This window comes from Carassius carassius, chromosome 46 (genome assembly GCF_963082965.1).
Source record: "Carassius carassius chromosome 46, fCarCar2.1, whole genome shotgun sequence".
In the NCBI taxonomy this organism is placed as follows: Eukaryota; Metazoa; Chordata; class Actinopteri; order Cypriniformes; family Cyprinidae; genus Carassius; species Carassius carassius.
This window is the reverse complement of record NC_081800.1, coordinates 20,538,977-20,566,044: the sequence shown is the minus strand read 5'-3', so window position 1 is coordinate 20,566,044 and position 27,068 is coordinate 20,538,977. Positions and strand designations below refer to the sequence as shown.

The 27,068-nt window shown below is 36.7% G+C and overlaps 1 protein-coding gene and 1 pseudogene across 2 annotated transcripts; both read left to right on the top strand.

The window, feature by feature from the left end:
* The first annotated feature begins 422 nt into the window (after nucleotides 1-422).
* LOC132129230 (transcription factor CP2-like) lies at nucleotides 423-12,404 on the top strand. 2 transcript variants are annotated; one of them, XM_059540738.1, is made up of 17 exons: nucleotides 424-740; nucleotides 1,037-1,253; nucleotides 2,004-2,155; nucleotides 3,054-3,130; nucleotides 3,315-3,420; nucleotides 3,918-4,024; nucleotides 4,421-4,573; nucleotides 4,714-4,824; nucleotides 5,210-5,298; nucleotides 5,477-5,525; nucleotides 6,884-6,925; nucleotides 7,200-7,293; nucleotides 7,556-7,646; nucleotides 8,460-8,566; nucleotides 8,762-8,904; nucleotides 11,893-11,944; nucleotides 12,059-12,404. In XM_059540738.1, exons 2-17 carry the CDS (start codon nucleotides 1,132-1,134, stop codon nucleotides 12,094-12,096), a joined length of 1,533 nt encoding a protein of 510 aa, XP_059396721.1. In that variant the 5' UTR covers nucleotides 424-740; nucleotides 1,037-1,131; the 3' UTR covers nucleotides 12,097-12,404. The 2 variants fall into 2 exon arrangements, with proteins under 2 accessions (XP_059396722.1, XP_059396721.1); XM_059540739.1 differs by lacking the exon at nucleotides 6,884-6,925 and having other exon boundaries at nucleotides 423-740.
* A 2,134-nt stretch (nucleotides 12,405-14,538) lies between these two features.
* Nucleotides 14,539-26,272, top strand: LOC132128869 (cysteine/serine-rich nuclear protein 2-like; annotated as a pseudogene).
* Nucleotides 26,273-27,068: the final 796 nt, after the last annotated feature.

Below are 27,068 nucleotides of genomic sequence, written 5' to 3'. Positions count from 1 at the left end.
TTTTATTTTCTTTATTTAAAATTTTAATGGTTTCTGTGGCCTTAAAATAGCACTGATAACCTATTTTTACTATGCAAGAAATAAAATTGCCATTGCATTGGTAACTATATATATATATATATATTTTTTGCATTTATAGCATTCCCTGAAATCAATAATCTGTCTTTATTTGGAATGCATTTATTGTTTTATAATTTCATAGCATATAATTTCAATTGTTTATTTATTAATAAACATACGTGTTATATTATTTCTTATTAAATTATTACGATTTTTTATTTAAAGTATACTTTCTGTTTGTGTTAGATATTTCTCAATTAGAAAAGCCGCTTGTTATTGCTCACGCGTCGAAATTATTTGGAGGGCCGCTGTTCCGTCTCTGGCTGTTTGATGTCATGGCTAAAAGGAAAATGCGCCTCCAGAGCGATGGGGGCCGCTAGTACACTTGAGCCGTTCACTGTTCCAGCCGATAGTGAGGAAGACTACTGCGGATATTACGGCTATTTCTACAGAACAGATAAACAAACATGTGAATTTATATAGAAGACATTTACTTAAAGAAAATTAATTCTTCCCTTATCCTATAAATTTTCTTCAATTTTTTCCTAGCGTCGACACTTTCTAGTGCGTTCGGTGAAAGAAAATTATCTGACTTCTTTCGAGCTAACGTTACACGAAGTTGTTTTGCCAAAAGAAGGACGATGGGCTTTACATCATTCTTCATCTGACTGCTGTCAGAGGTAATTTACACTCTTATTATGCAATTTATGATAAAACTATATCTGTTAAACTATTTGCTTCCATTTGACTTATGTAGTGTAATAAATGTGTTTGTCACGTGTAAGTTAGGTTGGTAACTTACGTACTTCTGAATTTAAAGTAATTTGGCGATTGTCTTCGTCTTTAATATTATATTTGAACTAGTAATAATACTTAAAATCTGAAACTGAAAACTTAATTTCCATTTCAGAATGAATTTTGTATACCTTGCAAATAAATACATAATTGATCTAACGGCTTCTGCCTCTTTCTGTAGACCGGTGTCTGTGTTCATCCCCAAAAGCCAAAGGGAGACTGTCAGGACTGTGATTCATTTGCTCCTAAGGTCACTTGAATTGGACGTCTAAAGTCATGGCTTGGGCTCTGAAACTGCCCTTGGCCGATGAGGTGATTGAGTCTGGTCTGGTCCAGGACTTTGATGCCAGTCTGTCAGGGATCGGCCAAGAGCTCGGAGCTGGTGCTTACAGCATGAGGTGAGATTGTGCACTAATTTATTCCTTTTTAGGGATGTTTAGATAATTTCAAATGATTTCTGATGTGTTCTGAGACCTGTGGGGCTTAACAGATGTCATATTTTTTTCAATTACAGCTCTTTAAAATACTGTATGTTCAGTTGATCTGTGTTTTTTTATTTTTACCTTGTTGAGAAGTGTTGTTTAATATGTTTTACATGCGGGCTATGTCTATGCCAACTTCTCCTGGGCTGTTGTTTAAAATATCAAGATGAATGTGTTTTGGCACATTTAGTGTCTGACCGTCCAGAGAGGCACACTCAGTATCTTGTATTCCCTTACATAACGGTTTTGCAGAAAATTAACCACTTAGAAAAGTGCAGGTCTGTTTGTGCTGATATTGTCAAGTGTGGGGTTCAGTGAAGTGTTTAATTCAATATGTTTTTTAACATTAGAAATTTAAGTAATGACATGACCGCAGTCTGCGTGTAATATTTTATTCTGCTAGTTAATAAAACAAATATGGTTTTAAAGTAAAATGCATTCCCATAGGCAGTCACTCTGTCTAGCCTCAGTAGTTAGTCTCCAGGTAACAAAGTCGTTGTCTGTTATAAACCATATCTTCCAGTCCTGCTTTGTCATCTGTGATGATTTGTTCCCAGAAGTTTGAGTAGCTTTAGAAATGTGCATTTTAAGCTTGTCTGAAATGTAGTTGTATTATAAAGAAAAACATTTTTTTTTCACTCTTTTCTTTCACGTGCTGTTTTGCAGTGATGTGCTAGCTCTCCCCATCTTTAAGCAGGAGGAATCGAATTTACCTCCGGAAAGTGACAATAAGATCCTTCCCTTCCAGTATGTACTGTGTGCCGCGACCTCCCCTGCTGTCAAACTACACGATGAGACGCTCACCTACCTCAATCAAGGTCTGTTCAGCAACATTGGCTGAAGAACATCTCAACATCTTTCCTTAGCTTTATATTGAAAGTTAATTTAAATCTATTACACTAAAAGAAAACAATGGTGTAGAGAGAATTTTCCCTTAGATATTACTAGTAAATTTCACAAACAATTACAGAGAAACAGTAAGACACACTAAATTAAACATGACATTTTGTATTAGACAAACTGAAATAATAAATTCTTGTAAAATGTGCTCCAATAATCCGTTTTATTTATGACTTCGAATACATTTTATAGTGCAATACACAGACATTATTGATGAGTTTATTAAAACAACAAATTAAGTTAAAAGAGTTTCTGAAGACTTGGAAAATACAATACTATTTACAGGGTTAGGTCAGTATTTTTTAATTTAATTGTTTTTGCAGTGAAATTAATTATTCAGCAAGGATGCATGACAGTGAAGACATAATGTTACAAAAGAAAAATGTTATTAAAAATGAAGTAGCACAACTGTTTTCAACCTTCATTATAACAAGAAAAATTTATTGAGCAGCAAATCGGCATATTCAATTAATTTCTACAGGATCATGATTATGCTTTGCAATGAAATTAATAAATTACATTTTAAAATGTATCCAAATTAAATTTCTTATATTTTATATTAATCTTACCAGCATCTGTCCAAATTCTCTTTTTTTGCATGGGAAAGTCTGAATTATTGATTTGATTTTATACATTCTCATTGATGCATGATAGGTAAGAGCTTCCAACTTTCCATTATGATGGAATGTTACCGTAAACTGTTCCATTCCACATTCTTTTACAGAGGGAAGCATAATAAGCAATATAATAACAACAAACAGGTGTCAAGATGTTTTCACTGGTATTGCTAAAAAATAAATTCCCTATTGGCTGCAGGACAATCTTATGAGATTCGAATGCTGGACAATCGAAAAATGGGGGAGCTTCCTGAGATCAATGGGAAAATGGTGAAGGTGAGGATCTGTTCTTTCTCATCCCCTGAAATTCATGTTTCCCACATACAGGATTGTGCTTGCATCAAGGCTGAATCACTGTAGCTGTAGCTGAATCACTGTAGAGTGTCCTGCTTAATCTATCGGAAGAGAGCTCGATGAATCATATCTCTACTGCTGTTTTTCTTGTGGTTACTCCCTACAGAGCATCATCCGCGTTGTGTTTCATGATCGCCGCCTTCAGTACACTGAACACCAGCAGCTGGAGGGCTGGCGCTGGAACAGGCCCGGAGACAGAATCCTTGATTTAGGTAAATACTGTAACCCATTGCTAACAGAAAGTGAAAATCAGTAGTATAGTAATAAGATGATTGTTAATAATTGGCACTTAAAAATAAACAATACCGATTAGGGGTGTCAAATATCTATATAATGATAAAATATCTCCTGATCTTTGGAGAAAAAAAGTCATTCTTCATGTAATAGTAACTGTAACAGGTGATATAAATATAAAAAACATAAGTTGAAATTTGGGGGAAATCTAAATGTTTTTTAATAGACTAAATCAGGCAGTGAAAGTGTGAACTCTTAACACGCTTGCACAGTAGTCTAACTTGTCTCATAGTTTATGCATGCACTCTCTGGGTGTTTTCGTTTGTTTTTCGCAATATACTCAATGTCAAATTGTTTATCATTTAGACAACAATTACGATATTATCGTAGACGATATCTATCGCACACCACAACGGTGTTGTGGAAATGCAGGACTGTATTAGAAATAATAACATGCTTGCACTGAAATCCTCAGATATCCCGATGTCAGTAGGGGTGGTCGATCCCAGGGCAAACCCTACACAGCTCAACACTGTGGAGTTCCTCTGGGACCCCTCGACAAGGACCTCTGTGTTTATTCAGGTATCATAGACTGCTTTTGCTGACCTTAAGAACAACTTTCCCATACACTGTAATTGAAGCCTTAAAAATACCAACATGAGGTTTCATATTTGTTTTTGTGAGTGTGTGTTTAATTTATCTCACCATTGACCACCTCATTAGGATGGATTTTGACTTCTTTTTTGAAGGGATAGTTCAATATTTTGTCATAATTCACTCACTCTCATGTTACAAACCTGCATGACTGACTTTCTTTCTATGGAAAACACAAAAGAAGATATTTTGAGGAATGTTTCAACTGTTTTTGTCCGTACTGTCAAAGTCTGTAGGGTCTAAATCAACACTGAATTCCATTGACAAAGACAGTTTCTATGTTTTTTTAATATGTCCCTGTTACTTATTGTCCTTTTTGTTTAGGTCCACTGTATAAGCACAGAGTTCACCATGCGCAAGCATGGAGGAGAGAAAGGAGTGCCGTTCCGTATTCAAATTGACACTTTCAAGGAGAATGAGGCTGGGGAGTACACCGAGCATCTGCACTCCGCCAGCTGCCAAGTCAAAGTTTTTAAGGTGGGCTGAGGCCTTCTCTGATAAACATATCTATGTGACAATGAAAGTAGTTTTCATTAGTGCAGCATCATTTTTGCACAATCTAACAACCAAAACAAGATCTTCTTAGAAAATTAGATTCTAATACAAGGTTTGTTTAGCCTAAAGGTGCGGACAGAAAGCAGAAAACGGACAGAGAAAAAATGGAGAGACGAGCACCGCAGGAAAAGGAGAAATACCAGCCTTCATATGAAACCACCATTCTCACTGAGGTGTGTATCTGCTTGATTGGAAAGCAAGGGGTTTGACATGGATAGTTCATTATTAATGATTGAATCTGTAATTTTAGACATTTTTATAATGTTATAACATTTATTTAAAATAATATTTATAACATTATTGTTGTGTTTGTATCTTTTACATTGATATTTGATATGTGATCATTTTTGGTGTGTGTTGTATTGATTCAGCTCTCTCTATTGTCCAGAAAGCCTGGATTTGATATGAATATTTACATGAAATTACGGAATTTGTCTCTAATAATAGTTAGAGACTTTAATTTATATATTTTTTTATTATTATTATTAAGATGTATAATTTTTTTCCACTTTATTGATGACATGTTATGATGACATGTGGTGTTTTGTATTTATCTAGTGCTCTCCATGGCCTGAGATTACATACGTCAACAATTCCCCATCACCAGGTTTCAACAGCTCCCAAAACAGCTTTCCTGTGATCGAAGGGTAGGACTCTTTCGACAACGTTGTCTATGCTTTATAATGCTAAAGCTAAATAGAATATCGAATAGGAAAATTTAGCAATTTATTATATTTTGATTAAATACCATGCAAACATTGGTCTTCTTTGGAACAACTTGCACTGATTTACTTTAATTTAATGGCTTATGGTTTTGTCTTGCAGAAATGGTTCACCCACTCTCCAGCCGGAGCCTGTGGCGCAGTTAGCTGATGTGAGTGTGACTGTGTTTCTTCTCTCATATTTGCGATCCACTTTTCTCAGTAACATTCATTAAACATTTCTAATGACATTCTAGGATCAGCATCACTCTGTCTATAACATATATGCATGTTCATTCTGCTTTTTCTCATTTGAACAATATATAATGTTTATCTGTGTTCCATTTGCATTTGTGTGCGATTAAGTTGAGCTGTATTGGAAATGGGATGGTCAATAGCTGCTTTTCAGTATAGTGTGTGTGTGTGTGTGTGTGTAAGGCATGCTCCATGCTTCCCTGTTCAAAATGTTCATTTTATATTTGTTTAATATAAATGTAATTCAATATATTTAAATATAATTATTATATGTAAATAAATGTATAATATAATTTATTTAGTAGATTCAATAATTTATAATGATAAGTATTTAATGTGATTTTATTATTTTCTGCAATTTTTAAAGCATGCTACAGAAATACTAAAACAGCTTTTTTTTACGGGTTGACACATTTCTACTGTTACACAGTGTGTTTGTGTATATGTATGTGTGTTTGTGTGTATATATAATATATATATATATATATATATATATATATATATATATATATATTTATTTTTTTATTTTTTAAATAACATACACTATGGGCTGTTAAGTTTTCTTTTTTTCTTTTTTAAAGACATCAATAAATTTATTCAGCAATGATGCCTTTAATTGATCATAAGTGACATTTGTTATGTTACAGAGGATTTGCATTTCTAACAAAGGCTTTAAATGCTGAAGAAAAAAAAATTATATCAGTGACACTAAGACTGGAGTGATGACTGCTGAAAATTCAGCTTTGCCATCACAGGAATAAATGACATTTTAAAATATATTCAAATAGAACATTTTTATTTTAAATATTAATTATATTCCACAATATTCCTGTTTTTACTCTATTTTTGATCAAATAAATGAAGCTTTGGTGAGCTTAAGAGACTTTTTTCAAAAATCTAAAATTCTTGATGACCCCAAATATTGGAGCAGTAGTGTATAGAGACAGGGACCAAATTAAATGTAAAGCCTTAAATCAAAGTTTACAGGCTGATCTGCAATAATCGATTGCTTTGGCACTTTTTTTCTTTAACAAATCGATTTTGATTCCCTTATTTTTTATGATTGTATGCTGATCAACTGATGGATAAAATACCTCCAAACATTATATTTGCATTAGTTCATAGGCTGATGATACATGAGATTTTAGCTCTTTTTTTTTTTTTTCATTCGTAATGTATAAGCCCCGTTTGTCACCACATGCTTCCTCATAACAAGATGATTGAGACACTTGAGACAATCTGAGATTTTAAAACTGAGAGACGTTCTGCCTTACAGTTGTCGTCCCACCTATTTAGAAGAGAGAGTGAAAGCAATCAGGTACATGCATTTATTTGCTATTTGAATGTGTTGAAATGTTTATTTGCCAAAGGTAACTCTTGGTTGGTGTGCAAAGCTTTTTAAGTTGTATTAAATCTGTTAATAAACTCCGGATTCAGATTTGAAATGGGTTTAGTTAGTCCAGACAGTTTAAGGGGGAGTGTCTGACTTCAGTAGAGGAACTATACAATGGGAAAACAGACAGATTATGATCAGTTTATGGTCAGTGTGCTAAGGCCTATTTTGTCCTTTCTCTTTGCCCCCGAACAAACAGAATCTGTTGCCCACAGCAACACCACAGGAAGCACAGCAGTGGCTCCATAGAAACCGTTTTTCACCATTCTGCCGTCTCTTCTCAAACTTCTCGGGTAAAGGGACGATCGGTTTACATAAGTGTGCATCACATTCCATACAGCTCTCACATCAGGCTACTGCTCACTCAGCAACCATACAGTGCTACACCGGTCCTTACATCACTCTCATTCAGATGACACATGCTCTCCAATCTCATTCTCTTATCACAAAGTGTTCAGAAAAAATTTAATATGCCTCTTTATTCTTATCACCTTTAAGTGTAGTATAAAAAAAATCCTCTTGTGAGTGTGTTAACTGTCCTTTGATGTTACTCAGGGGCCGATCTTCTAAAACTGACCCGAGAGGATGTCATCCAGATCTGTGGACCTGCTGATGGCATTCGGCTGTTTAATGCACTCAAAGGACGGTAAGAGTCTGTTACAGGAATATTCTAGTTAATTAAACTTAAAACCATAATACATTTTTGTTATTTTAAATAAAACAGTATTAGATGATTAGATATAGAACTTTTAAACTCACTAAAACTTTTAACTCAAATTAATTTCAAAAATATAAAAATAAAACTCTGATATAAAACTCATTACAAAAAAACAACAACAACTGACTGCTATTGTAATACATTTTACGTTTTATTTATTAATGTAATTTAAAATGTAATTTATTTTTTATGTTCCTCTGGCTCAAGTGGTAGAGCAGGGCATTTCAAATCTTGCCCTAGAGGGCCAATGCGGTGCAGAGTTTGGCTCCAACCCTTGTCAGACACACTTGAGCATGCTAATCAATGTTTTTGGGATCATTAGAAAATCACAGGCAGGTGACTTTGATCAGGGTTGGAGCCAAACTCTGCACCGCATTGGCCCTCCAGGGCAAGATTTGAATAATCCTGTGGTAGAGCATTAGCAGCACAAGGTTGTGGGTTCGATTCCAAGGGAACACATGTTAGGTAAAAATGTTAGCCTGTAAGTCACTTTGGATAAAAGCGTCTGCTAAATGCATACATTTATTTAATTAATTTATTTCTGTGATAGCAAAGCTGAGTTTTCAGCAGCCATTGCAGCAAAACAGTTGTGCTGCCTAGTATTTTGTGGAAATGGTGATTCGTCACATTTGTGCATTTAGAAAGATCCTTCTGTTCAGCATCCATGTTTTGCTTTTTTTCTTGGCTTTTGATATTTACATCTTGTGAACCAACATTAATAATGTGTACATTCTTGTATAGGGTGGTCCGTCCAAGGCTCACCATCTATGTGTGCCAAGAGTCCCAACAGACTCGTGAACAGCACCAGAAACATGAGAACGGAGACGGATCTAGCAACACATTCTTCGGTGAATTTAACATCAGCTATATCAAGATCACACTTGATTACATTTGTGCTTAAAGTATTTGTAGGAATGACGTGTTAGGCTGTGATATTATGTAATCAATTTTTGCGCCCATTAGAACTAGATGTTATTTTGTGTTTACTTTTTTCTGCTATGATTTGTTGGTTAATGTCTCATGTTTCTTTACCTTCATCTTAGTGTATCATGCCATCTATCTGGAGGAGTTAAGAGCTGTGGAACTGACAGAAAAGTTGGCTCAGCTCTTCAGCATCTCTCCAAGCCAGATCAGTCAGATCTTCAGGCAGGGACCCACTGGTATCCATGTGTTAGTCAGTGATGAGGTGAGGCTTTCTTTTTCTTCAGTGTTTAGGCCATGTGGTTTGTGAAGCCCTAGGGATTCATAAGTGAAGTGCAGGAGGTTATTGAGTGAAAAGCTAATGTTTAAATGGAATGTTAAATTAAAATAAACAAATGAGGCTGTACAATTAATTAAAATAAAATATAAATAACAATATAGCTTAGTTTTAAATTTAGATGAGCATAGTCTTTTGCACTGTGTGCTTCAGAGATTTTTTTGTGCATTTTGTGTCTTTTGACCATTTTTGACCATTGACCACAGAATTTCACCAATATTCCCCAAAATATAAGCTTGAAATGTTAAAATTTTAATAAAAGGTTTTGGAAATGAAGTATTGAAAAGGATGGTTCACTCAGTAATTAAATTCTGTCATCATTTACTCAATCCCTAAGTTCCAAACCTTCCTTTTTTCTGTTAAACATAAAATATATTTTAAAGAATATGGGTAACCAAACAGTTTATGACTTCCATAGTATAAAAAAAATAATAATAATATGGAAGTCGATGGGAACCAGCAACTGTTGAAATTCATTCAGGTTTGGAACAACCTGATGGTGATTGATTTTTAATTTCATTAATTTTCAACAGAATTTTCATTTTTTGGTGACCTATCCATTTAAGACAAATATTGGTAACTTGTAGTGTTGAACAATTTTATAATAATCAGATTTATTTTTATTTAACAGTACAACTGTAATTTACCACAGTATTGTATGGATGTCTTTAATCATTTTAGTCTTTAATAAAGTTAAAATTAATAATAATAAAAAAGACCCTGATATGAGACATTTTCATATGAGATGAAATCATATCGCTGTTAAATACATGGCATACATGGCAAAATAATTGCAGTGTAAAAACCTTTTGCCATGTTGTGCAGCTGTATATGATTTAAATAAAAGCAATCAAAATAAAAGATTTACTGAAAAAATATTAAATATTTTAATCCGTGTTCCTGCATGTGAATTGACAGTTAACAAAGAGAGAACCTGAATGTATTGTTAAATTATTGAAATAATAACTTAAAATAAATAATCTTAGGAGTTTAATAAATGTATTTATATCTAAGTTGTATGGCTGATAAAATGTTTGGGAACCCCTGGTTTACACAATTTCTCACACTAACCTGTGAAAACACACTCACTATGAAAACATTTCCTTCAAGGAAGGATCAGTTTACTGCTGAAATTTGCTTTCTTGAACTTAGAAATTCATCCTCAAACACATAGTTTATTCAAGGACACAGCAAAGAGGCATGATAGTAATCCCAGGATTGTGACCCTCCATTTTCCCATGCAATTTTAACCCTATTGCTACTTAATATTGAGGTAGCTTAAAGCTATTTTCACACTTTATGGCCTTTTGCATCGCTTTAGTTTCAGAATTAAATGTACAGTTCTAAATAGGGCTGCACGATGTGTGGTTTAAGCATCGATATCGCGATGTACAAATCCACGATAGTCACATCGCAGGATGTGCGATGTAGGCTGTCGTTGTTGATCCGTTTTTCATTAACTGTACGGGCCAGCTGCTCCCCGGCCCTTGACGAATGTGATTCGCGGATTAATTATACAGCTTAACCATCATAGAGTGAAAGTTTATCATTTGCATGTGTTTTAATTCCTGTCAGTTTATCAGTGCGCATTTAAGAACTAGCAGAGAGAGAGAGAGAGAGAGAGATAGAGATAGAGAGAGAGCGCGCGGGAGAGAAAGTGAGAGAGCCCCGGCCGCGCACGCACGCTTACCTTCACTGTCTTCAAACAACACGAGCGCTGTCTTGCTCTCTCTCCCTTGCGCATATTAATCAAAATCAATTGACACAATGATGTCGAGAAAAAAAAAACTATCCAGTGATGAAATGTCTTCTGTGTTGTCAAATCTTGTGCGATGTCCTAAACTGCAGAGATAATTACACAACGCGTGCCTTACACGTCTGATTCGCGAACTAATGATTCCTTTGAACCGATTGAATTTAATGAATGGTTTAAACAACTGACCTGTCCAACACTGAACTCACGAGACGTCTGAATTGATGTATAAAAAAATCTGTAACACTACAATAATGTTCTATTTATTAAACTATTTAACTACAATATTTAACATTTATTATTTACTAAACGGCACTTCTACAACATTGTTAATTTCAACATTTAGGCTATAGCCTTCATTGTCGAAATCAAAAGTTGTACAGTATTTGTTAACATAGTTAATGCACTAGTAACATTGCCAAACAATGTTCAGCTATGTTTTTATAAACTAAGATAAACAAATATTAATAAATGTAGCAACAAAAGTATTGCTCCTGGTAAGTTCATGTTAGTTAATATGTTAACAATTCAAACCATATCCTAAAGTTACAAACATATAATTTACTCTAATTTAAATAATAATCTGATGTTCAAATCATTAAAATGAGAATGTAAGTGTGCTCACCCCATTTTTGTTTGTAAGAAAAAATTAGATTAGATTTCATATCGCAATATATATCGCAGAAAAATAAAATATCGCAGTGTCATTTTTTCCCAATATCGTGCAGCCCTAGTACTAAAGTACTGGGAAGATTTTGCGCAAACTATTTCCAAGTACCATTTAAAAGGTTGCATTTGCACTGACAGTATGTACTAGGACGATGTCATTTGTGCGCGGCATTCAACAATGGAAACAAAGAAGAACATACTTAAATCAATTGAAAGAATGGAAATGAGGATTAAGAATCTCCAATAACTGGCAGTACAACATTTGCTACAAGTGCCTGCACTACAGCGTCCGTCCATCTATTGCTGTTCATCATACTTGCGAAATAAGTTGACCATCCTACAAAAATTTTTTTTCCCCTTTTTTTCTATATTCGATAATCTGATTTCACATTACAGAAGAAAAGATCTGAGGCTACTTCCGTTTTATCGCGACTTAAGTAATATCTCTTAATCTCTATTTTTCTGATGTAATCTTTCTGTTCTCATTCAAACAGATGATTCAGAACTTTCAAGATGAGATGTGTTTTGTCCTGGACACAATGAAAGGTATGAGCAAGCCAGTTTTTTTTTTATCAAAGTATTGACAAGTTTAAACTCACATTTTCTTGTTTCTAGGGAACCTCTGTTTTATAACTTGCACTCTTTCGATTAAATTTGCAGCTGAAACAAACGATGGCTATCACATCATTTTGAAGTGAAAACAAAGGATGTGGGGGAGTGAACAGGCTCCTTATTTTTTTCCTTAAGATTCAACCCAGAGCCCTTTCCGTGCACACTTTCCTGGACGTTACCGAAGATCGCTTGGGTTGGAATAATAATGGAGGCGATCATGGGAAAGGATAAAAGGCACCTTATGCATTTTAAAACCTTTACTGTTTTATCCGTGGAGTGTGTGCTGCCTTGTTCCACCCCTTCCCATTTACACTTGCAAAACAAATTACAGAATATCTATTTTACTAACTTTGCATTTATTTGCTTTATTGCTGTTTTTAAAGGCATAAAAATGTTTATTACCGTATTTTTCGGACTATAAGTCGCACCTGAGTATAAGTCGCATCAGTCCAAAAATACGTCATGATGAGGAAAATATGGACTATAAGTCGCATTTATTTAAAACCAAGCACCAAGAGAAAACATTACCGTCTACAGCCGCGAGAGGGCGCTCAATGTCTTCAGTGTAGACTACAGGAGCACTGAGCAGCATAGAGCGCCCTCTCGCGGCTGTAGACGGTAATGTTTTCTATTGGTTCATTTCTCTTGGTTCATTTCTCTCGGTTCATGTCAAATTAATTTTGATAAATAAGTCGCACCTGACTATAAGTCGCAGGACCAGCCAAACTATGAAAAAAAAAGTGCGACTTATAGTCCGAAAAATACGGTATGTGCTACGGCCTTACTGGCTTAAACAGAGAAAACTGGCTGGTATACATTATTATTTGGTGTTGTCTGCCTGTATGTCACCCCACGAGTATTTTAGCTGCTCATGCTACAGTCCCAAGTGAAGTGCAGTCCACAGGGCTCAATGAATACATGCTTTAAACACAACAGAAGTGTAACATGCTTTATAAACAACAAAAGTTGAAGTTTATGTCGATGTGATGGCCCAGAGATTTCCAGGACACTTATGAAAGTGCCTCCATTCATGATGAAAGTTTTCGTCAGTTCTCTCACTTGTGGGGAATAGTATCTTATATTGTCACCCCAATTTTTACAGAAATGCTTTAGCGAATGATCTTGATATGATCACAGATGTTGTGAGGGAAAGAATGTATGAAATTCTTTTTGTATTCAAGATTTTGTGGCAGGTTCAAGACGAGCAGCTTGACTAAAGCATTGCGTGAATTATACTTTTCATAAGTTAATTGTTGATTTCTTAAGCCTTGTGGATGAGAGTGTGATCGTTGGACATGATATTAGGTTCAGTAGTTTTGATCCCTGCTGATTTTTCAGGTGTTGCTGCAAATGCACATCATTTTAGAGTCAGGTGATGAACAGCAGCAGTGGGCATTATATATGTGCGTCTTTTATTTTTTTTTACATTGTGCTTAACCCCTTCTCCCCCCTTTTTTCATCATTGCATATACTAGAATAATTTTTACAAATGTCCGAGAGCACTATTTTATGGTATAAGAGAGATCATGATTTACTTTCTTTTTGTTTTCTTTTTTGGATATGACCACTTATGTACTATCTTTCAGGTCAGGTAAAGGGGAGAAACAATGCACTGCATGAGATATGGTAACCGTGGTTAGTGCTAGACACAAACCAGACCAAGATGGTAAAGACGTGAGGTATTGTCTGTTGTGACCCTTTACCATGTCATTGCAATTATTACAATGACTTGCCTTGAAACAAGCTGTTTTTATTAATTTATTTATTTTTGTATGTTGCATTAACTTTTTTCTCACACAACCCTATGGCTACAACAATTTTAAGCTCTTAATGGGCATTTATAACGTGAAAACACTTTGGTTACCTGGGTTAATTTCACAAAAAAATGTACCTGTGTAACATTTCACGTCAATCAAGAAATGCATTTTGTAACATGATTTTTTTATGACCGTTAAAAATAAAATCATAAAATGACTAAAATAAAGGGCTATGTTTGTATGAAAATCTGCAGTATAACACTGTTCTGTGATGTTCAGATTCAGTTTAAAGACGAAATGTGACCCTAGCATGTTCTTAACATCCTTTGTGAGATTTTCATAGCTATATTGTTATACTTTTAATTATTTTTTCACTATCAGTCTCTTGATAATAGTGTTTGACTACAGTTTAAAAACGACCCACTTAGTTTCCATGGAAACCGAGCTGTCAAAAAAAAAAAACACTAAAGAAACCGAAGTGAGGACAACAAATGGGCCCAGCTAGCCTAGCTTAAATAGCACAAATGGGACGTTTGTTTGCGATACAATTGCCCTTTATTGTTACACACGCCTTGTTCCCAAATATAACCACTTAGAAAAACAATATCAGTTTTCTTTTGGAGGAAGACAGCGTACCTTCCCATGCAAACAAAAGGCACTCTAGAACCACATTTCCCGGCAGGCTTTACGCCGGCACGTCCCTGACGTCACAATAAGTATATATATATGTGTCCTGTGTGGCATTCCTTCCTCTATTGTTACGTTGTAACAAACCGGGGCAGAAGAGAGGCCCGTAGGGTCCTCGGGCCGACAGATACTACACATCATTTCTTTCTTCTTTCCCTCGGTTGGAAATATAACGTTGCGATTTGGCTAAACAAAGCGCAGAACACAGCCACCTATCCGGAGGGGAAAAAAAACGAAATCTCGTCTCTTTGAATGCAGGCATTTTTAAGGATCACTTAAAGATTTTATCTGCATCAATTTATGCATCTGCGCCGGGATTAGTATTTTTTTTTAATGAAAATTGTCATTGTCTGCCTTCATCTGCCCCGTTTTTTATTTTTACAGAGCTTGACTGCAACGTTGAATGCCCGCATAGCCTTCTTGATACACAAAACCCCCATTTATGGTCTATTCCAAGACTAATATCTATTGTTAACGATGCTTAAATGTTCGGACACCACTATATCTTCGTGAAGAAACTGCTATTTCTCTATTGGTCTGGCTATTTCGACGGTCTTAAGTCGTTTTTGTCTGTCATCTTATAACCTTGTGGAAGTCTAAAGCTGAAATAGGCTCAAAATCCCCAAAGAAAAAAAAAAGGTCCAAATTAAGGAAGCACTGAACGAGCGACAGCTTCGCCGGTTTAAAGGTTCTCTGTTTCTGCCTAAGGTAAGCCTATGAGAAAGGTTTTGTGTTTCACTTCTGCCTGTCTTTCTCATACAGCCCAGCCTACGAGGAAAAATCTAGTAAAAATTGGTTGATCATTGGACCGGTTGCAACACAGCATTTTCTGCTCTGTCATAAGACCCTCTGTCTGCATTTTCTAGTAAAGAATACAAAATCATGGGATAGATCATATGTGATGTGTCATCCCAATCATAGCGGGTCACATTATGGCAAGCCTTTTCAACATTTAGGCATATTTCTTTAAAAGAACTAGTGTCTAATTATGTTTCACTAGCACTTACTAGTACTTATTTTACTAGTACGGTTTCATTACACACTCTTTCTTTGCTAATAGCTATTAATCTAGTACTGGTAACCTTTTTTTGGAATAGCGTTCTATAGAAATATGAGCTTTAACTTATTATTATTTTACTGGATTTGTTGCTAGCACTATATTAGGTACTTCTTAATCACCAGTATTTGTACCAGAATCACTAGTACTTAATTGTTATTTTAATGAACACAGAACTCTAGATCTATACAGAATTAAGTGACAAATATTTGCAATTTGTTTCTTTACTATTATTTCTTAAACCCTATTAAAATAAAATTATATACTAGTTAAAGGAATAAATTATACCAGTGCAGTGTATGATGCAGTCATGTTTTAAAACAGTGTTCATATTGTATGATGTACCTGTTTTGTAAATGTAAGTGTGATACCATATTGTACTAAATCCTCCACTTTTTTTTTTTTTGCTTTTGCTAAACCTCTTTAAATACCATCTTCTGATTGTGCATGGAAGTGGTGCATGGATGCGTCCATGGAATGGGAATAATGTTTGCATTTCCAGAAACTGCAATGTCATCTGTGCAGATTTTAGTGATGTTCGTGTCATATGTCTAGGACAAGCTATTTCAGTGCAGACCAGTTAAACAAGCTGATGTGTAGTCAGTACTGTAAGGTAATTATTCACACTTCGCCTCAAATAGGCCACTGGATGTGTGTCAGGAGCTATGCAAACATATTTCAGCTTCACAGTTGCTTCTCTGCTTTTAAATGACCTTTGCTGCATTCAGAAACTAGTTAGTTTGTCTCCATTTCCTTCATATATCCTTGTGGATATTACATTTAGCAGACGCTTTTATCCAAAGTGACTTGGAGTGCATTCAGGACATACATTTATTTATTTATTTATTTAACCAGTATGTGTGTTCCCTGGGAACTGAACCCACAACCTTTTGCGCTGCCAAGGCAATGCTCTACCACCAAGCCACAGGACATCTTTGGAATATGCAAACATTTTCTTATCCTACATACATGATCAAATAATTTTCATTTGAAAAGTATTCAGTGTTATTAGTGGTTGACAGTGGCTGACAGTGTTTTTTGACAGCCAATGCCAATATCTTGTAAAGTAGATATAAAGCAGATATATATTTTTTATTATTATTAATATTTAAGAAATTTTAAATCTTTTGACAATGGGTTAAAAAATAAATGTGTAAAAGAAGCATACTTTAGATGACAGTATTTTTCACAAATAAATGTTTAATAAAAATATAATTAAAAAGTTAACACTGTAACCAGGGTAACCCTAATTTTACTTACAGCACACATAGAAAATGACATGAATATGACAGCGAGCAAAAGCATAAAGCGCAGCATAATTTGAAATCACGAGTTTAAAGTTTAAAGCATTGAATTCGTACTGACCATCACGCAGAGAACACGCGATTAGTGTTGTCAAAAGACCCAGTACTTCGGTACCAAGTCGGTACTAAAAATTTTTAAATGTGACGGTACCAGGTTTCTTTAAGTACCGGTAGTACCATTCAAACCCGGTTCAGCGCTATGATTTCCGCGAAGCAGAAAACGAGGACGGAATCTCAAAATCCAGTCATGAAAATGAAACTTATATTTTAATATGGACAGTCATGGAATTTGTCAAAGTTAGCATAAATTAATCAAATCAAATCTCCATATGGACCAGTATCTGTAAATGTTAAGCCGCAAAAGTTGTTTGAAATATGAATCCGTGTTCACGTGTCTCTGTGTGAATTAATGAATGGCAGAGACGTGCGGGTTTGTTTACTACAGTCGTGGCCAAAAGTTTTGAGAATTACATAAATATTGGAAATTGGAAAAGTTGCTGCTTAAGTTTTTATAATGGCAATTTGCATATACTCCAGAATGTTATGAAGAGTGATCAGATGAATTGCATAGTCCTTCTTTGCCATGAAAAGTAACTTAATCCCAAAAATCCCTTTCCACTGCATTTCATTGCTGTCATTAAAGGACCTGCTGAGATCATTTCAGTAATCATCTTGTTAACTCAGGTGAGAATGTTGACGAGCACAAGGCCGGAGATCATTGTGTCAGGCTGATTGGGTTCGAATGGCAGACTTGACATGTTAAAAGGAGGGTGATGCTTGAAATCATTGTTCTTCCATTGTTAACCATGGTGACCTGCAAAGAAACGCGTGCAGCCATCATTGCGTTGCATAAAAATGGCTTCACAGGCAAGGATATTGTGGCTACTAAGATTGCACCTAAATCAACAATTTATAGGATCATCAAGAACTTCAAGGAAAGAGGTTCAATTCTTGTAAAGAAGGCTTCAGGGCATCCAAGAAAGTCCAGCAAGCACCAGGATCGTCTCCTAAAGAGGATTCAGCTGCGGGATCGGAGTGCCACCAGTGCAGAGCTTGCTCAGGAATGGCAGCAGGAAGGTGTGAGCGCATCTGCACGCACAGTGAGGGGAAGACTTTTGGAAGATGGCCTGGTGTCAAGAAGGGCAGCAAAGAAGCCACTTCTCTCCAAAAAAACATCAGGGACAGATTGATCTTCTGCAGAAAGTATAGTGAATGGACTGCTGAGGACTGGGGCAAAGTCATATTCGCCGATAAAGCCCCTTTCCGATTGTTTGGGGCATCATGGGGGAGAAGAAAAGGTGAGCGCTACCATCAGTCCTGTGTCATGCCAACAGTAAAGCATCCTGACACCATTCATGTGTGGGGTTGCTTCTCATCCAAGGGAGTGGGCTCACTCACAATTCTGCCCAGCTGTCCAGCACGATGGAGCACCGTGCCATAAGGCAAAAGTGATAACTAAGTGGCTCGGGGACCAGAATGTTGAAATTTTGGGTCCATGGCCTGGAAACTTCCCAGATCTTAATCCCATTGAGAACTTGTGGTCAATCCTCAAGAGGCAGATGGACAAACAAAAACCCACTAATTCTGACAAACTCCAAGAAGTGATTTTGAAAGAATGGGTTGCTATAAGTCAGGATTTGGCCCAGAAGTTGATTGAGAGCATGCCCAGTCGAATTGCAGAGGTCCTGAAAAAGAAGGGCCAACACTGCAAATACTGACTCTTTGCATAAATGTCATGTAATTGTCGATAAAAGCCTTTGAAACGTATGAAGTGCTTGTAATTATATTTCAGTACATCACAGAAACAACTGAAACAAAGATCTAAAAGCAGTTTAGCAGCAAACTTTTTGAAAACTAATATTTATGTCATTCTCAAAACTTTTGGCCACGACTGTACATAGACTGAAGCGCATGATGCTTAAAAATGCACACTTCATAAGATCTCACTGTATTCGACTAAGTTTGCAAGGTTTGTGAAATTAAATGTTCATTAGTCATTTAAAGATTTGTTTAAATTATATAAATGTGTATTTGCTTCATGCTGACTTCAAACAAGAAAGTATAACTTTTGCCTTTCTTTTACTACTAGGCATAATATAAAAACAATCGTTATAATACTTTCTGTATGCATTAATTCCCTTATTTAACCATTCCAATTATTAGACAGACTTCTATCCGTATTAGACATAACTGTTAACGATGACGACAAATGAGAGAGAGAGAGTGAGAGCACTGTGTGCGCTCAGGCGCTGCCGCTCCCAGTGCTGTCAAAATAAAGGTCTCACCTCGAACACATCGGCCAAGCAGAAAACCGTATGGGCCAATGCCGATATTTGAAAAATGCCAAAATATGGCTGATATATCGGCCTTGGCGAAATATCGGTCGACCACTAATTGTTATACCAACTTGCTCAGCTTTTTAGTTACCATTTATTTATTTAGGTTTTATATACATGTGATCTACCTAAACATCTCCACCATTTTGGGTTGGGATGAAATGTTTATTAATAACCTTTGCAAATCTTTTGGTTTGGGACCATTGCAAAGCTTTCTTTTGTCATTGCTTGCATATAATTGTATTGCTTTAGCATATGCATATGTATGTTAGAACATACGCTTTTAAGACACTGTGAGTGCACATGATGGTGACCGGTAGTAGTGACATGCTTTAAGTTTGGCTTGGAGTCAGAGGAGAAATCTTGGCACGCTTCACTGAATGCACTGTAATTGCCGTACTGTATTATATGCTAGCGGCTTACTTGAACATCACCACATAATTTCTGTGTATTTTACTGCATCACCACGGTAGCATTAATTATAAAAGGTACACATGAAAGCGAGGTCAGTTTCACAGCGAGCAAAAATGGACTTGTTTCTTAGCATTTCTAGTTTCTATGGATACAGTCCATTCAAGAGCATCGTCTTGTTTGTCAGACAATGATGTGTAAAGCAGTGGATACTCAATTGGGCAGCTTTCATTTCATCATCCTGATGTTTGTTGCAGCTGTTTTTGATGCTTCAAGGTTGTAATTAATTCTTTGCCAGCGATCAGTGATTGGCATGATTGTGGCTTGAATTCGAGGCTACCAGGCCTGATTATTGAATGAATGAAAAACTGATAAATAAGACATTCATATGCCCAAGCTGGGTCAGGCTAATGCTATTTCCATAAAACTAATCCAGTTATTATGGATTTCACAAATCTGTAGGACAAAATCCATTATGCTTTGAGTTTAATTGTCAGTCATAATTCACGAGTCATCTTTTTTTCTCCTTCACATGGAAAAAGTCGATCTTTCCTCAAAGCCACTGCCAAACTGTTCTCATTTAAACCAGCAAAATGCCACTGACTGTTTAAAAATAGTGTTTAATCATGAAGAAAGTCAGGCATGGAGCTGCTCAAAGAAGTTGTATTACACCGCTCCCTCGGGCTAAGGAGGTGGTCTGATCAAACATCCCGACTCGGCCTTGAGTGACCTCTCTGGTTTGACTGAACCGGTCTTGTCATCGGCTTGCAAAGGCTTGTTGTTTGTAAGGTTCCAACGGTTTTAATGGAGGTGAAAAAGACCCAAAATGTGGATGCAGTTTTTCCCATGGCTATTGCTTTAAACCAGTTACCATGGTGACGTTTGCGGGCTTCATGGTTTTTAAGCAGGACTTTCATGCTGGATGGAGAAAGTGAATGTCAAGGATTAGGTAGCAAAATAGGTAATGTTGCATAAGCTTCCAGATTGTTGAATGTGGCCTTTTTTGATTGCATGTTATATTTGGTCACTTTGATCTCCAGAATGAGGTATTTTTATTTAGCACTGCAGGCTGTTACTTGCCAAGTTTCACCTTGTTTTCCCTTTTGATAGTGTTAATCAATTATTTAATTAATTAATTTGGTAAAACTTAAAATCATAAATTTAACACTATTTGAAAAATTACAGTTTAGTTTTAAAAAGGTAATAGTTATTAATGTTAAAGTAAAAAACAATATATAGAATACTTATATTACAATATAAGCAATTAAGATTCGCACCAAATTGATTTACAAAAATATATATATATTCCAGTAAAATATATATATATATATATATATATATATATATATATAATATATATATATATATATATATATAAAATACATCCAGTATTTTTATTATTTTATTTTTAATATTTATTATCAGTTGGTTATTATATAAATTGTATAAGAATGTGCATTCAGAAGCGTTCAAGTAAAACTGCCACTCTTGGACATTCATATCCTACTGGCTATGCAAACTCTTAAATCATGATCGTTTATGTTTTTACATTTTGCCAGTAATATTCTTTTACTCTGTCAGACAAAGCTTTTACCTATCTATAATGCCTCCAGACGCAGTGTTTCCATGGAGACAGTGTCATCTCGTGGCCTGAAGCGCAGATTCAAGGAGGTGGACAGTGGCTCGCCGTGTTCCACACCCAAAGATTCGGATGATGACATCTCTAGCAGTGACAGCGCTGATAGCTGCGACAGTCTCAATGCTCCCTCCAGCTCTCTCACACGTAAGAGCACACCACAAGTTAGCCTTATAATGTCATTATTATAATAACTTCTTGGCCGTAAGTTATGAAGGAGCTCAAACAATTTCCCTGCGTTTTTCGTTCCTAGCCCCTGAGCTAATTCCACATATAACATTTCCACTATTGCAGCAGTTGCAAATCATAACATTTCAGTGCAAAGTGCAATAGCTTCTTAATAAGCTTATTTACTTAGTTTTACACATACTGTATTTTACGGACTATGAGTCGCACTTTTTTCATAGTTTGGCTGGTCCTGCGACTTATAGTCAGGTGCGACTTATTTATCAAAATTTATTTGACATGAACCAAGAGAAATGAACTAACAGAAAACATTACCGTCTACAGCCGCCAGAGGGCGCTCTATGCTGCCAGAGATGCTGCTCAGTGCTCCTGTAGTCTACACTAAGCAGCATATAGTGCCCTCTCGCGGCTGTAAACGGTAATGTTTTCTCTTGGTTCTTGGGTCTAAATAAATGCGACTTATAGTCCGGTGTGACTTATATGTTTTTTCCCTCGTCATGACGTATTTTTGGACTGATGCGACTTATACTCAGGTGTGACTTGTAGTCCGAAAAATACGGTAGGTATGTGGTGATATGTGATCATGATAACAGTTTTTCAACCAAGTTGGAAGTTCTATTTTGTTTGTAAGAGCTACAAGACCCTTATCTAGGCCTGTCGTGATAGTCGATAAATCAATTAATCGCACGATTAAAAAAATGAGCTTGATAAATTTTTCGGCCGCGATAATTTCTTTTTTTCAATTTTAATAAAAAAAATGTAACATGTCATGATGTGGAGTCTTTTCGCTCGCTTCATTTGGCTTGCTCAGCTAAATATGTCTGTTGGCGTGTAGTTGCGTGTGTCAACGCGTCCAGTGAGTTCACACACGTGTCGTTTTCTCCTTCTTTCCAAAGCGCTCGGGCAGTTGCGCTCCTGAGGCGTCTGTCGTTGCTAAGCATCCATCAGCTGCGATCTCCGTTACAACAAGGAAATTTCAGTAATGGATTTGCACCACTGAAAAACCCTTGCTGTAACTCTGCTACAAGATTTATTTTAAAGAGTAAAAAAACTCTGCAGTGTTTGGGTGCACCCCATTTTTCAAAAACAACAGGGAATTTAACCCCGAAGGAAGCTGATTGAGTTGGTTCTTTTCACATGACCTGGTGAGCTTGCGTCATTCTGAAAAGCTGAAATGTTTTTAACTAGATGCGGTGTGGACGGGCCTGGAAAAAATGAGCGCGTCGCACCACGTCGCTTCCATTATGAGGACGCATACTGCATTTGAAATGACATACTTGAGCACAAAAAAGACGTGATATGTGAACGGCCTCTTCATCGGTCAAAATGTTTACTTTTGGTTAATGGTTAAACTGTTAATACGAGCATCCCTAACTGGCATATAAACATAATATACAAAATTAATTAATTTTAAGCCACACAAAGTCAACATGTTGGTATTTCTTGCTCTGAATCTGCCATAAAATAAAAGTTTATTGATCTTTGAAAAGGTTTACCTGCGTTATTATGCCATTATCATTATATTAGTTGAAACTGGTCTTAGAACGACAATATTATCGTTTATCGCAATTTATTGTCCAGCTAAATTTGTTATCGTGACAGCCCTACCCTCATCCATAGATGTTTCTGGACCAACATCGTTGTCAGAATGGAGCAACAATGCTTTTAAACAATCAGATTTAGGTGTAGGTTTAAGGTTAGGGTTAGTCTTATACTGTAGCTATGGAAAAATATATACTTATCAATTAATTATTTCCCACAGATGTTAGTGAAAGGTTATGAATAGGGGTCAGAGTAAGGTTTAGTTTTCTTTTATAGAAATGCTTTTCAAGGACCAACAAAGAAGGTTTTTTTCAGGAACATGTCTTACTTGGTCATTGTGGCTAATGCAGCAAACCTTGAGATGAAAAACTCTTAAACACCATTTTGGGATAAAGTCAGAGGTGTAGGTTGAGTACTAAAGCAATAGACCAAAAAATTATTGTTTACACTATCTCTTTATCTTGTTTCTATAGCCCACTCCATTCTCAGAAGACACAAAGCATCTTTAGGTCGTAAGAAGGTACGCTTTGACGCAGTGACAGTCTATTACTTCTCCAGAAGGCAGGGCTTTACCAGTGTGCCCAGTCAGGGTGGCAGCTCCCTGGGCATGGCACGCCATCACTGTACTATACGACATTACACCCTTGGCGAGTTTGCACGAGAACAAGAGAGCAGCCACAAGCATGTGCTGCGTCAACATCTACGGCAAGAAAAACTCAATGCTCGCAAGTTAAAGGTTAGTTGTTTGTCATTGTTCTGTTCTAGCTTCTTTTGTTCTGTTCTAGATTCTGTTGTTCCTACATGATTCTGTTTTTGCTGTAGGGTAGCCATTTAGTTTTGATTTTAAGATCTCTTTTACCTGACTTTTCTCAGCTGACACGGAATGGAACTGTGGATTGCCCCGAAGCTGAGTTGCTTACCCTGGATGACATATCCGATGAGGATCTGGAAATTGAGAGTGTAGAGGTAGACGATTGCTTCTTCCTGCAGCCTCTTCCAACCAAGAGGCGTCGGGCACTACTGAGGGCCTCAGGAATTGTCCGTATAGATGCCAGAGAAAAGGCTGAGCTGCGTTCCATACGTTTGTCCCGGGAGGAATGTGGTTGTGACTGCCGCTTCTACTGCGACCCTCGGCACTGCGGATGCAGCCAAGCTGGAATTAAGTGCCAGGTACGGCACTTGGTAGTCTCAGAAGTTAGACATTTTACTATCAAGCTGTCTCCAGTTCACCCAGGGGTGTACCATCCTACTCCTTGAGGGCCACCATCCTGTAGAGTTTAGCTCGAGCACACCTGCCTGAATGTTTCTAGTAATCCTGAGGAACTTGAGTTGCTGGTTCAGGTGTGTTTAATTGGGACTGGAGCTAAACTATGCTGGAAGGTAGTCCTTCAGAAGCAGGACCAGACACCCCTGATTTGGTCTATTTGCCTATTCAAATAAAAGAAATGCTCTTTATTTTGTACCTTTTTCCAAAGGTGGATCGGATGTCCTTTCCATGTGGCTGCACCCACGATGGTTGTGGTAATACAGCTGGCCGCGTTGAGTTCAACCCTCTTCGTGTGCGAACCCACTATCTTCACACTATCATGAAACTTGACCTGGAAAAGAGAAGCCTGTTGGGTGTTAGGTCTGGAGGGGATTGTGGGGAAGAGATCGAGTTAGTCTCCTCGCCATCTCTGTCTCTTTCTCCCTCGGACTCAGATGTGGAGGTGGAAAGCCAAAGTGTTCAGGAGCTGCAAGATGAGCAGTGCGACAGCCTGGAGCGAGAGAATGAAACCGCTGTGCTTCATCTACAGAGTGCAGAGGAATGGGAAAGGAGACTGGAACAAGAAGAGCAGCAGGTCGAGGAGGCGCACACCTCAGACCCAACCCTTTGCCTCCTGCAGGGCGCCCTTAACAGCCAGGCTGGGATAGAGGGCATGGAAGGGGTTGAGGGAGTCCTTCTAGAAGGGCCTTTTCCTGAAGGTGCCACCCTGCTGTGTATTACAGAGAACCATGCAGATGAACAGACCGAGTAGAGGCTGCTCAAAGATCCTGCTTCTGTCCTCTATTATCAGGTAGGTCATGTAGAGACAGCAGCCTTTGAGACACTTCCTCCGCATGTAGAGGAGGTGGTGAGCGAAGGTGGGGATCCAGATATGGAGAGTGAACGGCAAAAACAAGAAACCTGCAGGCAGGATTCGGCCAAGAGCTTGTCTGTTGAAGTACCTCCACCTCTCGAGAATGGGGGCGAAGAACAACTTTGTCCTGAACAGGCCTCAAATGAAAAGGAATGCACTGAGAAGTGCCTGTCACTGGATGAAAAGGCAGTACAACTTCCTCCAGAAGTGGGAAGCCCATCACCTCTGCAGATGTTTTGCACAAGTTAGTCATTAAATTCATAGAGAGCCTACTCCACACAGTGCGATATGTTACATGACTGCATAATGTTATTACATGTTAAAGAAACAAATTACCTTCATGAGTTTGTATCCAATTTAGCTGGGGATGAGCATGTACTGTGTTTGAAGTAGGTTGTCCATGGTAAAATAAGTTATTAAAAAAATTTAAAATAGAATAATTTATTAAAAAAATGAAAAAAAGAAACTCAAGAAAAACAGAGATCCTGACAACAAGTATTTGTTTTTCTAATATGGTATCAGTTTATTACTTGATGCTAGTGGGGAAAAAAGTGGCCTTTATGTCGAGGAACAAGCATTTTCAGTATTATCCAGCGCCTTTGTATGGATTTTCCAATTGGTAGAGTTTACGATACTGCACCCCAACAACTACTAAGTGGCACCATCAGGAAGGGTATATACTAAAGCTTTGCTCATGTGTTCAAATTACCACAGTTATGAGATGACAACTCTCAGCTGTTCATACAGTTTCTGCGACGATGCTCATAACGCCAAAATGTATTCACGCACAGCTTTGCTGCTTATAACAACAACAAAAAAATCACTACATTAACCTTGGAATGGACCTTTTATAAAATTAATAGGTTCCAGAGTTGTAATTGCTAAATATTCCAAAGGCCTTGAATAGTTTTTAATACTTGGAATCCTATAATTGTGGGAATTCTTCCAGGACGTGAATACAACATTAGTAATAAGCATATGGATAATGTTAACCAAAGGGGTTGCTAATTTTAGAAGAGGGTGTTGTTTGTAGCATCCTTCCTGTGAATAGACCCAAGAATCCTGGAAATACTTGGTTTTCATGTACTGTACAAGTGTTTTGCTAAGAGCTAGCATGAAGATGAGTGAAAAAGCTGCTTGTTCTCTGTATGCATGTTGAAAATTTGATTTGTTTAAAGTTGCTGAGAGGGGATCGGGAAGATTAATAAATGTGCAATCCATCTGCACAGTAGTTCTTTACTGATTTATCATAGTCTTGACCTGACACCATTTGAAGCTGTAGCCTACCGTCCCAGTTCATGGACATTTATTTATTTAACACCGCTTTGTATTGTTAGGGCGAGGACAAGGAGTATTGTCATCTACAATCATTTTTACAACAATTTTACCACTATCAAATAGCTGTATGAAATAAATAGCTGTAAATTTTATTACTTTAAATTTCATTATTTTTTTTTACTTGACAGAAATAAGAACTTTGGGTGAAAATGTGTTTAATTTACAATGACACAATGCAAACATTTACTTTAGATTTTTAAAACGTATTTGCTTATTTTGTGCAAAAATTATGCATTGTATGTTCTTAACATATTTTGTGAGATTGACCCATATAATTTTAACATTTAAACCCAGTACTTAAAATCCAAGGTGATCTTATATATCATGTAGGCCTTTATGTACTGTATGACAAGTCAAAGATGATCTCGAGGAGACCATATATTGTAATTTTGACTCATTAGCCTTTTAGTTCATCTCACTAGGGCCACAGTTTTTAGTTTTAAGTTAGGCTGATTATAATTTTGTCAATATTGCACCTCATTTTAAATGTCCAAACCCACATTTAAACTATGTGAAGACCATCTATCTCGTCTCTTTATCCTTCCTGTTCTTTTCTGTTGCATTTTTATAGTCCATTCCTCTCTCATCCCTCTTGTTTTAGAATATGGATAATGTTAAGTTGGTAAAAAATTTACTTAAGATGCTTTCTGTTAAAGTTGTTTCTGTTCACTTCTGTTTAATGTA